Consider the following 14572-nt stretch of genomic DNA (forward strand, 5'->3'; position numbering starts at 1 on the left):
CTTAATCGTAACCGGAAAGCCAACCCGGCCGGGCAACTAACCGAGATACCGTTCCCCAACTCCCTTTATGGGAGAGGCGCAGTAATCGGGCGTGGGGCTCTCGGTCAGAACCCTGGGACCGAGGTGTTGGGAAGAAAATGCAGGAGTAGTTCCCCTGACTCTCCTTAACACGGCCCGATCGGTAGATACTCGGTAGGGTTTTAGGCGGTAAGATCCGGCATAACCCCCTCCCACCCAAAGGGGAGGGGATATCCATGAGGATTTCTGTCTGGATTTATTAAATATTTATCACGAAAACAACAAAACAAAAATTATGAAACGATTTCTAATACCAACACTAATATAACAAATATTAATACAATATCACCGCTTAAAAATATCTCGACACTGAAATTAACAACCATTGATTTAAACTCATTATATAACATTGCAGGATATATTGTTAAATCAATAATAAGTATGTGCAAAACATGTAAAACCTGTATTAATTCTGTAATATCTAGTATTCCGCTGGGATATTCTTTCACAAAATTTGTCCTATTTAAATGTTACACTAGAGGCTCGTTATGTTTTGTAAACATTAAGACGTTCAAACTATTTATAATATTAGAAAAGATATTCCGACATTATTATAAATATTTTAGCATTGCAAATATTGATTGGAAAAAATATTTAATTAGTAAATATAGTCCGGTTCCCACTGACCACATTATTAATTGTCGTAATTTGTTTTCAAAAACAATTAAACGGCTCTCGGTATTTTCTTTTACAACGGTGGGGAAATCCATTATGGATACCCCCGTCCCTTTAGGGACCTTCTTTTATGGTGGATCCCTTTTCGGCGCGTTGCAAAAACGTATCCAAACGCCCGGGGGCAGCCAAAATATGGCGTCGACCCCGGGGCTTATTTCTATGATTTGTACCGGATAAGGAGGGGCAACGGTGGAGGCCGGCATACATGGACTGCAGATCTTAAAGATAGCAATCTTTGACCTTGAGAGACCACCAGCTTGTACTACTAGGTACAAGTAATAATGGCTGCGTTCAGTAGAACAAAATGATCAGTGAGCGCTTAGTGATTATTATCTGTGATTGGAGCATTCTTTTAGATTCTTCATAGACCCAGAAGTATTTACCAATCAGGAGCGAGAATCACTAAGCGCTCACTGATCACTTTGTTCTGCTGAACGCAGCCATTGGCCGCGTTCAGTAGAACAAAGTGATCAGAAAGCGCTTAGTGATTATTGTCTGTGATTGGAGCATTCTTTTACATTTTTCATAGACCAAGAAGTATTGACCAATCAGGAGCGAGATTCAATGGAAAATCTAGTAATGTTGTCCAACTGTTGAGTCTGCTGAATGCAGTCAATGCCTCTTTTTGTAGTCGCCGTGCACTCGGGATAGTACTAGAGATGTCGCTTCCGAACGACATCTGTGGGGACTTTCCCCCAAGGCGTACGCATCCATTTTCCGTGCGGCGCTATAGAGCGCGCACAAGTCTCACTCGTGCGGGGGAAAAGAGCAACGGTAGTAGTAACCGTTGGAAGCACTCACAGAGCACACTGAACACAGTCGCTAGTTCTTAGCTTCGATTGTTTCGTCCGTTTCTCGTGTGATACTGCGATTCCGACACGCAGACGTGTGTGTGCGAGAAGAAGCAGGCAGGTGCATCGGCCCCTGTCTGTCTACACATATACAAGTCCCGCTGTGACCTGTATGTGTGCGAGAGCAACGACTTTTGTACCTTCGAGGCGCATACGCCACATTTGTGATTCACGTGCTCTGCGACAGGCAGGCACGTGCGCAATAAAGATTACAAAGATTACAAAGGAAAAGAACACGCCTAGGTTGATTTAAGAACCTACCCTCCACTTGCAATCGACGAGAGAGCAAGACATCAAAAAATCCTAAACATTTCTCAACGTTATCTAGGGAGAGGAGAGTGTCGTGAGCGTGGAGCGTCAGGTACTTCAGTGGTCTGAGGAGGTAGAGCAGTCGCCCGACAAGCGAAAGACCCGGGTTCGATACCCGGTTTAGTGACTACTGCGCTTTCAATATTTTTCTCTTTTCGGAACGAAAATAAGATGCGGGTCCCGAACGCACGGCGTCCCGTCGCCACCTAGTACGCCCTCCTTCTTTCATGGTGCATTCCCTGCCCGAGACCCCGGCCTCAGGGCTCTTAGGGAGCCCCACGCCCTAGTGCCGCGCACCTCCCTTTTAAAAGGAAGTCAAGGACGCGGCGCCCCGACTGGTTACCCGGCCGGGTTGGCCTTCTGGTTTAAATTATAGAGGGAGGGGGACACCCGTCCTCCCTCCTCGCCCCCGCCTTCCCCCTTCCCTACTGGGTAGGTAGGTAGGAAGGGGAGTGAGTCCTGGCCCCAACCAAGCCTCACTCCCCTTCACCCTTCCATCACTGACGCGCAATATAGGTGGGTTTAGTCCCCCTCACCCATTTCCACAGTCGCGTCAAAGGCGAGCCCAAGGCGGCCGAGGACGCTTCCGAGGAATCAGAGGCCAGCTCCTCGGCCGGCGCCACCTCAGGTCCGCTCCCCACCCCTGGGGAGCGCCGCCCCCACCCCTGGGGAGCGCCGCCCCCCTCCCGCCGTCGCTCCCTGCGACGGGGTCTGGGGCGGCGCTCCCATTCGGTGGTCTCCTTGCGGGACAGCACGTCCTGACAATAGCAGACCGCCGCTCCCCATACCTCCTCGCTCCCGCACATTGCTCGCAGCAAGTGCAGAAGCGAGAGGGCCCCTCTTGGCACCCCACCGCCCAGGCGAGGACACGACGCATGCAGCTCCCACGCCTGGCATTCCGCCAGGATGTGCTGCACCGTGTCTTCCCACGCCGGGCAGTGGTGACATTCCGCGGTGGGCTCCCTTCCGATCCGATGCAGGTACCGACCGAAGCAACCATGTCCGGTCAGCCCTGCACCAGGATGAAAGGTGAGTCCGCGCCCTCTCCTGTCTGCCATTACTGGCAGACAGGGGCGGACGGCCTCGGCCGTTCGGAGCCTAAAGGGGGGTCGGCCAGTATGGCCGACCATCGTTCCAGGACTCGGGCTCTGGCCTGGGACCTCAGGGCCCCCAAGTCGCTGGCCGATAAACCCTCCCCCTTCTCGCGAAGTTCCTTCACCCTCCAATAAAAGATGTGTCTTTCATCGGCTAGGAGCTCCACAGGGGGGAAGGGAGCCGGCCAGGGCCGTCGCCGCCATATACGATATGGTGCGGTATCCCCGGATCGCCCTCACGACCACCGACTGCATGGCTCCGCGCAGGAGCATCTTGTTACAGTCGGAGGTTATAAGCCGGGGGCGCCCCGTAGAGAACGATCGAGACCACCACACCGATATAGAGACGGCGAGCGTGCTATCCGGGACCTCCTGGGTTTTCATCAGGCCTGCCAACGCCAAGCCTGCTTTCCGGACCCGGGGGGCCAGGCCCTTGAGGTGGGCCACGAAATCCCACCGGCCGTCCAGCGTCAGGCCCAGATACTTGATCATGGGCCCGACGCGGACACGGACTCCGTCCACCCGGGTCTCCGGCGGCGGGCAACGGCTACCGTCGTGAAAAAAGACGGCTTCCGTCTTCTGGGGCTCCACCTTCAGACCCAGATCCGTGATGGTACCTACTACGGAATGTAGTGCCGCCTCCGCTCAGAGGCGGGCTTCCCCCCAGTCCCCCCCGGCCACCATCAACGTGTCATCTGCATAGCAGATGACGTGGCAGTCAGGAGGAAGGGGAGAGCGAAGCACCCGGTCGAACGCGATGTCCCATAGCAGGGGGCCGAGAACCGACACCTGCGGGACACCACGTTCCATGACGCGCCGACCTTGGAACCCGTCTCTACCCAAGTAGGCGAGGTCCCTGCCCCCGAAGTAAGCCGACAGGATGCACCGGAGATAGGCAGGCATCCCGTGATATTCGAGGGCCCGCCCGATCTCTGAAGGCGTTAGTAATGTCCAAGGACACCACCAACAACATCCCGCCCTCCCTCTCCACGACTCCCCGGGCCAGGTCCCGGACCCGCTGGATGGCATCCAGCGTGGACCGTCTGAGCTGGGAACCCGTATTGGTGGTCGTGGAGGTTTGGCCCTTCCGTGGACAGATGCCGGACGAGGCGGTCGGCGATGATGCGCTCCAGCATCTTGCCCGCCTCGTACAGTTTGCGGTATTTAGGTTAAGGATTGCCAACAAAAACTATGTTAATAATAACAACCAACGTTATGATAGTAAGTCTATGGCTGTGCATACTTTTTTAAAATAAATTTTGTAAATTCAAAAATAGTTACGATTTTAATCATTATTATTTTATTTCTCTGAAACTATTATTATGTTGCTTGTGTAAGAGTAGCGCGTTCGAAATTTGAGCGGGAGTTGACGAAAATACAAGACTAATCAAAAATGTCCCTTTTATGGCCAGTCTCTGATTGAAGGGTCTCTAAAGGCTCGTCTACAACAGCTGTAAGAGTAAGGCTATAAAGCTGTAACGTAAGCTGTCAGCGAATGAAAATATTTCATTTCGTGTCTTGCAACCTTACAGCCTTACTCTTACAGCTAATGTAGACGAGCTTTAACTTTGTCCTGCTGAACGCAATCATTGTAGTTTGTACGGTCGCGGACATAATAGGGTGCGTTCCGTTTCTTGCATGATGGGCATGGAAGCATGAAAGTCCGTTCCGTTTCTCTTCATGCGTATTCTATGCGTGCACGATTCAACTTACCGCCAATGCTTTGCTCCGCCTCTTCCGGTGCATGAAACTGCATGGACTGCCTCACCTCACGAGCAATGATGCCAGTTGCAGGACCCAAACAGCATAGCTACAGTACGTGCAGCGGCGTGCACCAAACAAACTATCGTGTACATACATACGTGCGCCTGTCCGTCACGAACTATAGCACTCGGCACTTCGGCTAAGTTCGAACGGTGGAAGAGTGCAGACGACACTGCTCTCTTTCTCTCACCATCTATTAGTTATAGCCAGCCGTGAAAATAATGCCTAGGCGTCTTTAATGTATTTCGCCGGTAGCGTGTCTTTTCTCGCGCGTGCGTTCTCTTCCTACCCAATTAATTGTCCTAATTAATTGTAGCATTAAATAGAAAGTTTTCTACATATAAAAAATATAAAAAATGAAGAAATGAAAAACAGAAAGAATGTAAAAAATAAAGAATATAAATCCACTCTTGGCCAATATGTACGCATTTTCCTTAAAAAAGCATGGTTATTGATTTGTAAAAATTATTTAATATGCAAAAAAAGACATTGCCAAATTAAATTATATATTTTCTGTTTCGTAAAAAGTATTCCGTTAATATACTTTTTACTTTACTAATAGCAGAGTCATTATAATAAGCAACAGAAAAAGATGTTCTTGCAGTAATAGTTTTCTGCTGTTTCAATTTTATAAATGGACTAAGTTAATTTTATTTGGGATATTCCAAGTTGAAACTTTTGATTCTATATGAGGCCTGTATATTGCAGAATTGTATTTCTGTAATGCTACTAATTGGAAGTTATTTTCTCCATGTTGAGACAAAAAGAAGAACTTTTCTGTAACATGTAGACTTGACATGGGATCAAATATTTCGACTCGGAAAAACACTTTTCGTATATTTTTTTGAATATATTTAAAGATATACTGAAGATTTCCTGCATTCATTAATATTATATTAAAAATTTATATAATATACAATATTGATAATTTCTGAAACTGTTTAGAATATTCCTTAATATCTAGAAAAATGTGGAAAAGTATTTTAGAAAAATAAAATGTCTCGGATTACATGCAGAAAATTTCTATCAAATAATTTATCAGACTGTATCGTGCGACCGGGATATGTTTCTACTATAAACTAACTAAACAGATAAAACCACGCAGAAAAATATTAGTTTCTCAAAATGAAATGTTCTCATGTATACAAACAATAATATATCATCTGCTAAGAATATTTTTTGTTTTGCATTGATTAAATTTTTATTGATACAAGTATTGCAATTACTTGCATTGATATTAATTTAATCAACGTAAAGTTAAAAATGTTCTAAGAAGATTGTATATTCTTGCTTATATAGAGTATCCCATTTTAATGTCCCACACCAAATAACTCTTCAATGTTGAAGTTCCAAGAAAAATGATCTGAATAAAAGTTGTAGGGATTTAAGTGAGCTACCTTATGACGACTTTGACTCAGATCTTGACCTATATTTTCAAGGTCATTTGAAGGTCAACTTGCGTTTTTTAAATAGGAACCCTTATTTTTTGTTACACTGTTTTTTCTACTAGTTAATTTGAACAACTTTTGTCTAAATTAATTAATTTGATGATTTTGAGATTTCCAAAAATCGGTAAGTCAACAAATGTCAAGGCGCTATTTTAACAATATATTCTTGAGACTAAATAAAGCAAGAAAGTCTAGTACCACTTTTTCTTCCGATAAGTAGTCTAAAATGTTTTAGACAAAAGTTGTTCAAATTAACTAGTAGAAAAAACAGTGTAACAAAAAATAAGGGTTCCTATTTAAAAAACGCAAGTTGACCTTCAAATGACCTTGAAAATATAGGTCAAGATCTGAGTCAAAGTCGTCATAAGGTAGCTCACTTAAATCCCTACAACTTTTATTCAGATCATTTTTCTTGGAACTTCAACATTGAAGAGTTATTTGGTGTGGGACATTAAAATGGGATACTCTATATAAGCAAGAATATACAATCTTCTTAGAACATTTTTAACTTTACGTTGATTAAATTAATATCAATGCAAGTAATTGCAATACTTGTATCAATAAAAATTTAATCAATGCAAAACAAAAAATATTCTTAGCAGATGATATATTATTGTTCGTATACATGAGAACATTTCATTTTGAGAAACTAATATTTTTCTGCGTGGTTTTATCTGTTTAGTTAGTTTATAGTAGAAACATATCCCGGTCGCATGATACAGTCTGATAAATTATTTGATAGAAATTTTCTGCATGTAATCCGAGACATTTTATTTTTCTAAAATACTTTTCCACATTTTTCTAGATATTAAGGAATATTCTAAACAGTTTCAGAAATTATCAATATTGTATATTATATAAATTTTTAATATAATATTAATGAATGCAGGAAATCTTCAGTATATCTTTAAATATATTCAAAAAAATATACGAAAAGTGTTTTTCCGAGTCGAAATATTTGATCTCATGTCAAGTCTACATATTACAGAAAAGTTCTTCTTTTTGTCTCAACATGGAGAAAATAACTTCCAATTAGTAGCATTACAGAAATACAATTCTGCAATATACAGGCCTCATAGAATCAAAAGTTTCAACTTGGAATATCCCAAATAAAATTAACTTAGTCCATTTATAAAATTGAAACAGCAGAAAACTATTACTGCAAGAACATCTTTTTCTGTTGCTTATTATAATGACTCTGCTATTAGTAAAGTAAAAAGTATATTAACGGAATACTTTTTACGAAACAGAAAATATATAATTTAATTTGGCAATGTCTTTTTTTGCATATTAAATAATTTTTACAAATCAATAACCATGCTTTTTTAAGGAAAATACGTACATATTGGTCAAGAGTGGATTTATATTCTTTATTTTTTACATTCTTTCTGTTTTTCATTTCTTCATTTTTTATATTTTTTATATGTAGAAAACTTTCTATTTAATGCTACAATTAATTAGGACAATTAATTGGGTAGGAAGAGAACGCACGCGCGAGAAAAGACACGCGACCGGCGAAATACATTAAAGACGCCTAGGCATTATTTTCACGGCTGGCTATAACTAATAGATCGTGAGAGAAAGAGAACAGTGTCGTCTGCACTCTTCCACTGTTCGAACTTAGCCGAAGTGCCGAGTGCTATAGTTCGTGACGGACAGGCGCATGTATGTATGTACATGATAGTTTGTTTGGTGCACGCCGTTACACGCACTGTAGCTATGCTGTTTGGGTCCTGCAACTGGCATCACTGGCTCCACCTGCAGAGCACGCCTGCGCAGTAACTCACAACGAAAGGCGAGAAATGAAATATACGTAGTATGACTTAAGTACGTCAACAATTATTGCGTTTAACGGAGAAAACCGCTCAATGAGCGATTAGTAACTATTAGTCCTTACTGTTAGATCCTTACATTCAGACTAATAACGTTGACAAATTATTCAACAGTTGCTCAACCGTTGAGTGTCGTGAACGCACCCAATTCCTACATTTTGAAAAATCAGCAGCGGAGAGATAGATACATAGGCAAGTCATTCAAATGGGAGTGCGTCTTTTGCAAGGTATTGAACAGGTATGTATATTAAATTTTAAGTGAAATCATATTTATTTAGTCATTAATCGCTCACTGAGCGGTTTTCTCTGCTAAACACAATGATTGTTGACATACTTATGTCATACCACGTATATTTCATTTCTCGCCTTTCGTTGTGAGTTACTGCGTAGGCGTGCTCCGCAGGCGGAGCAGCAGCTCTCATCTTTCTCGAGTCGGGATGCGTCCCGAAAGTCATTAAAAAAAAAATGACAACCTTTATGTCCGCGACTGTACACGTTTCTACCTAAAGCCATATACCGAACGAATCGAACGAACGAAGTCTGTAGTCAGCACGAACGCAGTGTATACACATTTTCTCAGGGGGCGCAACGGAACTTGTTGAAAAAAGCGTCCCAGTGTAACTGGTCCAGTGGCCGCTCTCAGGTTTCTCTTTGCTAACACTGAGAGAGAGAGAGAGAGAGAGAGAGAGAGAAAGAGAGAGAGTGAGAGGGCGAGTGCGAGAGAGAGAGAAAGAGAGTGAGAGATATGTGTCTGCCATTTTGATTTTCATTTCTACTACAAAGTTTCGGAAAGTTCTTAGGCAGCACTATGAGGTTTGTAGATTATGAGAGACTTTTTACGAGTTTCTACCAAATATTAATCAGTCATATGCAGATTCGACGCAAGATTCATGTCGAGATCCGCGTTTTCTTGTGAACTTGATTTCGCGAGAAAATATTTCCGATTACGTTATCGAGACATCGCAGTACACGTGTTTCTCATTAAAATATGGATGTTACATAGTGTAACGAAAATAGTGCCATTTTTTCTTTATAACCAAAAAATCACATATTTTATTAGTTTTGATGAACATATATATATTACATACAATTGATCACGGACTCATTGTCCAACATAACTATGCTTTTTTTATTGCAGCTCTTTGAAGCTCCAGAAGAGGCTAGCAGCCTCTGTTATGCGATGTGGCAAAAAGAAAGTATGGTTGGATCCGAATGAAATTAACGAAATTGCAAACACGAATTCCCGTAAGTATGCGGTTTTCTGCAAATGTCTCTTATATTTTTATTTTATATTAGCTTACATTCCCTTGATAACCTAAAACTCCAATATACGAGGGCAGTCTGAAAAGTTCTCGGCCTAACAATGAAAGACAATTTTTTTGTGGTGAAATATGTTTTATTTTTCAATATAATCTCCTGAAACTTCAATACATTTATTCTGTTTTTCCAATAATTCAATACCATCATTAAAGTGTGATTCCGGAAGGTTCTTTTCGCTCGGGTGTATAGTGGTGGATCCAAGTTTTATCAACAGTTATGAAACGACGCTTGAAATTCATTTTATTTTGCTTAAAACGATCCAAACACGCTTGAGAAATATGTATTCGAATGCGTTTTTGGTCAATTGTTAGCAAATGTGGCATCCATCTTGCACAAAGCTTTTTCAACTGGTGCTATTACTCGAATGATTTGACAGTTTGAATAAAATTTTACATGGGTTTATATCAGGGATGCCACTTTCCAATACAATTATAGTTTGACAGTTTCTAATGGCATGTATGTGCCAAGTCGAGAACTTTTCAGACTGCCTACATAGTAAGATCCATTGAGATACCATGATTTAAGTTTATAAAACCAGTATAAAATTCATTTGACAATTTTCGATACAACTGCTAATGTTTCATCTCACAGTTGTATGTAATAAGTTTATGCAATACGAAATATCATTGGTTACATCAAGAACTATTTAAAGTTATATGAGGTTTGTGTCAAAATAGATTACAGATGACTACAAATAGACTACATATTACACCAATTTTAACTTGGTTGTATAAAAGTAATTCATGTCATAATAATATCAATCGAATGTTGATAGAGAATTGTATTGTATCACTAATCTCTTCATTTATTTTTGATTATATTTTTTGGCTTTAGGACAGAATATCAGAAAGCTTATTAAAGATGGTTTGATCATTAAGAAGCCTGTGGCAGTACATTCGCGGGCACGTGTCCGTAAGAATACAGAGGCCAGACGTAAAGGACGTCACTGTGGTTTTGGTAAAAGAAAAGGTACTGCAAATGCACGAACGCCACAAAAGGTACATATATTTTAGTGATGAATATAACATAAGTAATCTATTATCGTGTTTGTTCAATTAGTACAGTTATTCACATGCTTTGTGTTTAGGACTTATGGATACAACGGATGAGAGTCTTACGTCGGCTACTGAAAAAGTATCGCGAGACTAAGAAAATAGATCGTCATTTGTATCATTCGTTATACATGAAGGCCAAGGGTAATGTCTTCAAGAATAAGCGAGTACTCATGGAGTTCATACATAAAAAAAAGGCAGAAAAGGCGCGTGCGGAAATGCTGTCGGATCAAGCAGAGGCCCGCCGAACGAAAGTCAGAGAGGCGCGCAAACGACGCGCAGAACGCATCGCTTCGAAGAAGCAAGAGCTTCTGCAGTCGTATCAGCGCGAGGACGAAGCCGCCGCGGCGCAGAAGAAATAAATTGGTGGTCATTTAAAATTTTATGTATTAGAAATAAAATTGTTCAAAATACAACAAAATCTGATTAGTTTCAATTGGTTCTGATTCACAAGAAATAGTAATCCTTTATAGCTCTCGCGCATAGAACACAGCAAGTCAGAAATATTTCTAAACCCATTGCAATCCTCTATAGACAAAATGGAAACTATTGCATGATGTAATTTGTCAAAAATTAATAATTCACCGCCTAATTTCGTACAAATTTTGTCGCGCAACGACAGAGTTTGCTAGTGAATACTACGGTAACCAATGAACGGCTCATTTCCTGCGCGTTATGTATTTATTATCACTAGTGAAACGAGACGTTAATATGCTACTGCATTATTCTCAAGACAATTTTTGCTGTGCGGCAAGATTCGCACAAAGCTAGTCAGCGAATTACTGATTTTCAAGAAATTACATTACATAATCGTTTGTATTTCATTTATAAAGAACTGCAATGCGTTTAAGAAAGTTTATGAGCTCCCATGCAATTTTAATTATCTTTTTTTTACAATATTAGCTGCAACTTGACAATTCTTAAAAAAATTGTATACCAAATGGTTTATCGAAAATTATAGTATGTTTACAAAGGCTGTAAATCCGTACAATTATTTTAAATATTTGTTTTTAGAGTATGATGTTAGCCAAAAAGTTACTAGCGTTTGAATATTTGGATATAAAAATATTTAAGCACCAAACATAGGAAATCATCAATGTTTTAACAAATTTTTATACCGAACCATTTGTATTTCAATTATAAAGGATTATGGTAAAGATTTAGAAATATTTACCAGTCCGTAAAATCATTTTAATTATTATAACTTTTTTTCTTAAATTATGAGCGACTAAAAATAAATTATACACACACACACACACACACACGTATGTATGTGTGTGTGTGTGTGTGTGTGTAATTTACTTTTAACCGCTCGTAATTTAAGAAAAAAGCTATCAGTCTCAATATTGCACTGCGTGCAATACTTAACATTATCTTCTTTTTCCCATCTTCTTGCCATTTCCTTTGATTCGTTTTCTTACTCCAATGGATTGTTCTGTGTCATCTTCGTTGTCGCCAGCACGTTTTTTCCGTTTACCCAACTTTTTGTTTTCTTCGATGTCTTTCACCTCCTAGAGAGTTGCAATATTTACGAATGATGTACATACACGCGCGCGTAAACGTATCAATTCTTCAAATATTTTGCATAAACCTAATTACCATTTTTACTATTCGTTGCGCCTCGGTAACTCTTTCTTGTAGCAGCATTACTTCCCCCTCTTCCGTAGGCCACAGTGGTAGTTGCTTCGATATAAGTTGTTCTATTCGTTGATACAGTTCCACATCGTATTGTGTGACAAATGTGATAGATCGACCCGATCGACCTGCACGCGCAGTTCGACCTACTCTATGTATATAATCTTTGCTATGCGTCGGAATATCAAAATTGATAACAATGTCCACATGTGGTATATCGAGACCTCTATAAATATAAAAGTGTTTCGTCACATTTCTGTTTTATACAATGTAGAAACATTAAGCTGACTCTACAGGTCATGGATTCACCTGCTAGCGACATCCGTTGAAATTAGTATAGATCTATTCCTTGCTTTGAATTTGGTAAGTGCAGCGATTCTCTTATTCTGCGACATTTGTCCATGCAACGGAACCGCCGTGAAGCCCAAGTTTCGTAATAATAAAGCAGTTCTTACAGTATTATTGCACGTTGCACAGAATATCATAAAACTGTTGCCAGCGAGCTCATTCAAGATATGCACCAGATACACGTCCTACCGTAATTCATTTTATGCGTGTAAGATTATTCTCATAGGATCAATAATTATGTAAAAATTATTTATACAGTGATTTGATTTTACATACACACATACACGCATGCACTCATACACGTGTATACATGCGCGTGCAACTAATAATTTTTATAATATTTAGTATACCTTGAATTTTACTGGAATGAATATATAATATTGTTGTAGTTTTTCTACAGTTTGATACTTAGTGGATACTTCAACTTTTACAGGGTTCCGTAAAGATGCACGTTGTAACTTTTGTACTTTCTTAGTCATGGTTGCAGAAAATAATAACGTTCTCCTTTCTCGGGGTATTACTCTGAGAATTTTATCAACTTCTATCTCAAAATCCATATTTAAAATACGATCCGCCTCATCCATAACCTGTAAAGTATAAAACAAATGAAATTAGAGTCAATTCAATAAATATGGAGATAAATTTACTGAATCTTGTTTGATCACCAGAAATTTTAAGTTTCGCAAACTAAAGCCTTTGGTGTTTTCTAAATGGTCGACCAATCTTCCAGGTGTGGCAATAATAATATGAGGTTTTTTACTAAGTAGCAACGTTTGCGCGCTCATGTCCATCCCACCTACTAATACTGCACATTTTACACCAATACTGGAACCTAAAGCAAAATTTGATATAATTCAAAGTATTTAACAAGGTATCATAATCAAAGTATTATTTGGCTGCTATAGTCCAAATGTTTCTCTTCTTACCTAATGCTTCAAATTGTTCTGAAATTTGGAATGCCAGTTCCCTTGTAGGTGTTAGTACAAGTGCAAAGTATCTCTGAGGATTTTCTAATAATGCCTGCAACATAGGCAATGCAAAAGCAGCAGTCTTTCCTGATCCAGTTTCTGCCAGTCCTATTATATCCTTACCTATTAAACAAGAGCAAATAAACTTTATTATTTCTTCTCCACAAAATTAAGCTTTATATAATTTTTTAAATTACCTTGAAGCGTCAAAGGAATAGCTTCTCGTTGAATCTTGGTAGGTTCTTCCCATTTTAAATCATGACAGGCTTTGCAAAGAGCATCTATAATCCCCTATAAAAATGAGCATTAGTAAATATCTTGATTATAGCTTTCATCTCCAATACTTTAAACAATTCACTTCATTATATGCTTTTTAATGCTTTTAAACAACAGCAAACAAGTTAAAATAATCGCTATAAGTTTCACTCACTTTATGTGACACGTGCTCACTTTATAACACGTACACGGTTATTTGAGATTATATATTTTACAATTACGACTATTCAGTACTTACTAAATCTTTCCAAGTAATTTTTTCATTTCTTTCATTATTAGTATTCTCAATTTTTTTCGACTCCATGTTCAGACACGTTTATGTATATTTGCTTGAGGCCCCTTGCAGTGATAATAAGCCGTGGGAATTTTTCCCAGTTGGGAATCCTTGTGCGCATGCGTGAGCATGACGTCAGAGCTCGATGCAAGCGTTTCCAGTAATGGATGTAAGTGCAGATAGTGAGCGCAAGTAGCATGCGCAAAGGGTCCCGCCAGAGAGAAGCCTGAGAGCGAGCATGGCTGCATTTACAGCGTTATGGAAAAGTTGGCTGATTCGCAACGCCAACTAGGTCCATTTTTCATGGATATGAACTACTAAGCCAATGTCCACGATTTGTCGGTACTATTCCGTGCTATGTCCATAATTATTTGGTTCTATTCTGTGCTATGTTCGGTTTTCACATCATTGGTATCAGTGATGCGAATTTGGTGGTGGGCTTGCACGAGGATTCTCCTCCCTCCCACCCATATACGCACATAGCCAGCTCGGCCAATCCGTGTGAGCCACGCGATCGGCAATTGTCGACGCGCCGAGCGAGCGAGAGAGAGAGAGAGAATATCATTCCCTCCTTGTCGCTCTCGAGCCCTCGTTCTCGCTCAGCGAGCGAGCCTAATTCTTTCTTACCCATAATCTGAATCGCGGGCG

General features: G+C 40.4%; 2 protein-coding genes across 2 annotated transcripts; one reads left to right on the forward strand and one right to left on the reverse strand.

Moving 5' to 3' along the window:
* The first annotated feature begins 8686 nt into the window (after positions 1 to 8686).
* LOC105183455 (60S ribosomal protein L19) lies at positions 8687 to 10834 on the forward strand. The gene is made up of 4 exons (XM_011141576.3): positions 8687 to 8864; positions 9190 to 9296; positions 10206 to 10369; positions 10459 to 10834. Exons 1-4 carry the CDS (start codon positions 8860 to 8862, stop codon positions 10783 to 10785), a joined length of 603 nt encoding a protein of 200 aa, XP_011139878.1. The 5' UTR covers positions 8687 to 8859; the 3' UTR covers positions 10786 to 10834.
* Positions 10835 to 11689: 855 nt separating this feature from the next.
* On the reverse strand, positions 11690 to 14154 carry pths (probable ATP-dependent RNA helicase DDX47). The gene is made up of 8 exons (XM_011141600.3): positions 13889 to 14154; positions 13572 to 13665; positions 13333 to 13497; positions 13072 to 13238; positions 12757 to 12993; positions 12368 to 12591; positions 12023 to 12284; positions 11690 to 11934 (listed from the first exon to the last, which is right to left on the reverse strand). The coding sequence occupies exons 1-8, from the start codon at positions 13952 to 13954 to the stop codon at positions 11794 to 11796; spliced, it is 1356 nt and encodes a 451-aa protein (XP_011139902.2). The 5' UTR covers positions 13955 to 14154; the 3' UTR covers positions 11690 to 11793.
* Between the last annotated feature and the right edge of the window lie 418 nt (positions 14155 to 14572).

Source organism: Harpegnathos saltator, unplaced genomic scaffold, assembly GCF_003227715.2.
Source record: "Harpegnathos saltator strain DR-91 unplaced genomic scaffold, Hsal_v8.6 scaffold195, whole genome shotgun sequence".
Taxonomy (NCBI): Eukaryota; Metazoa; Arthropoda; class Insecta; order Hymenoptera; family Formicidae; genus Harpegnathos; species Harpegnathos saltator.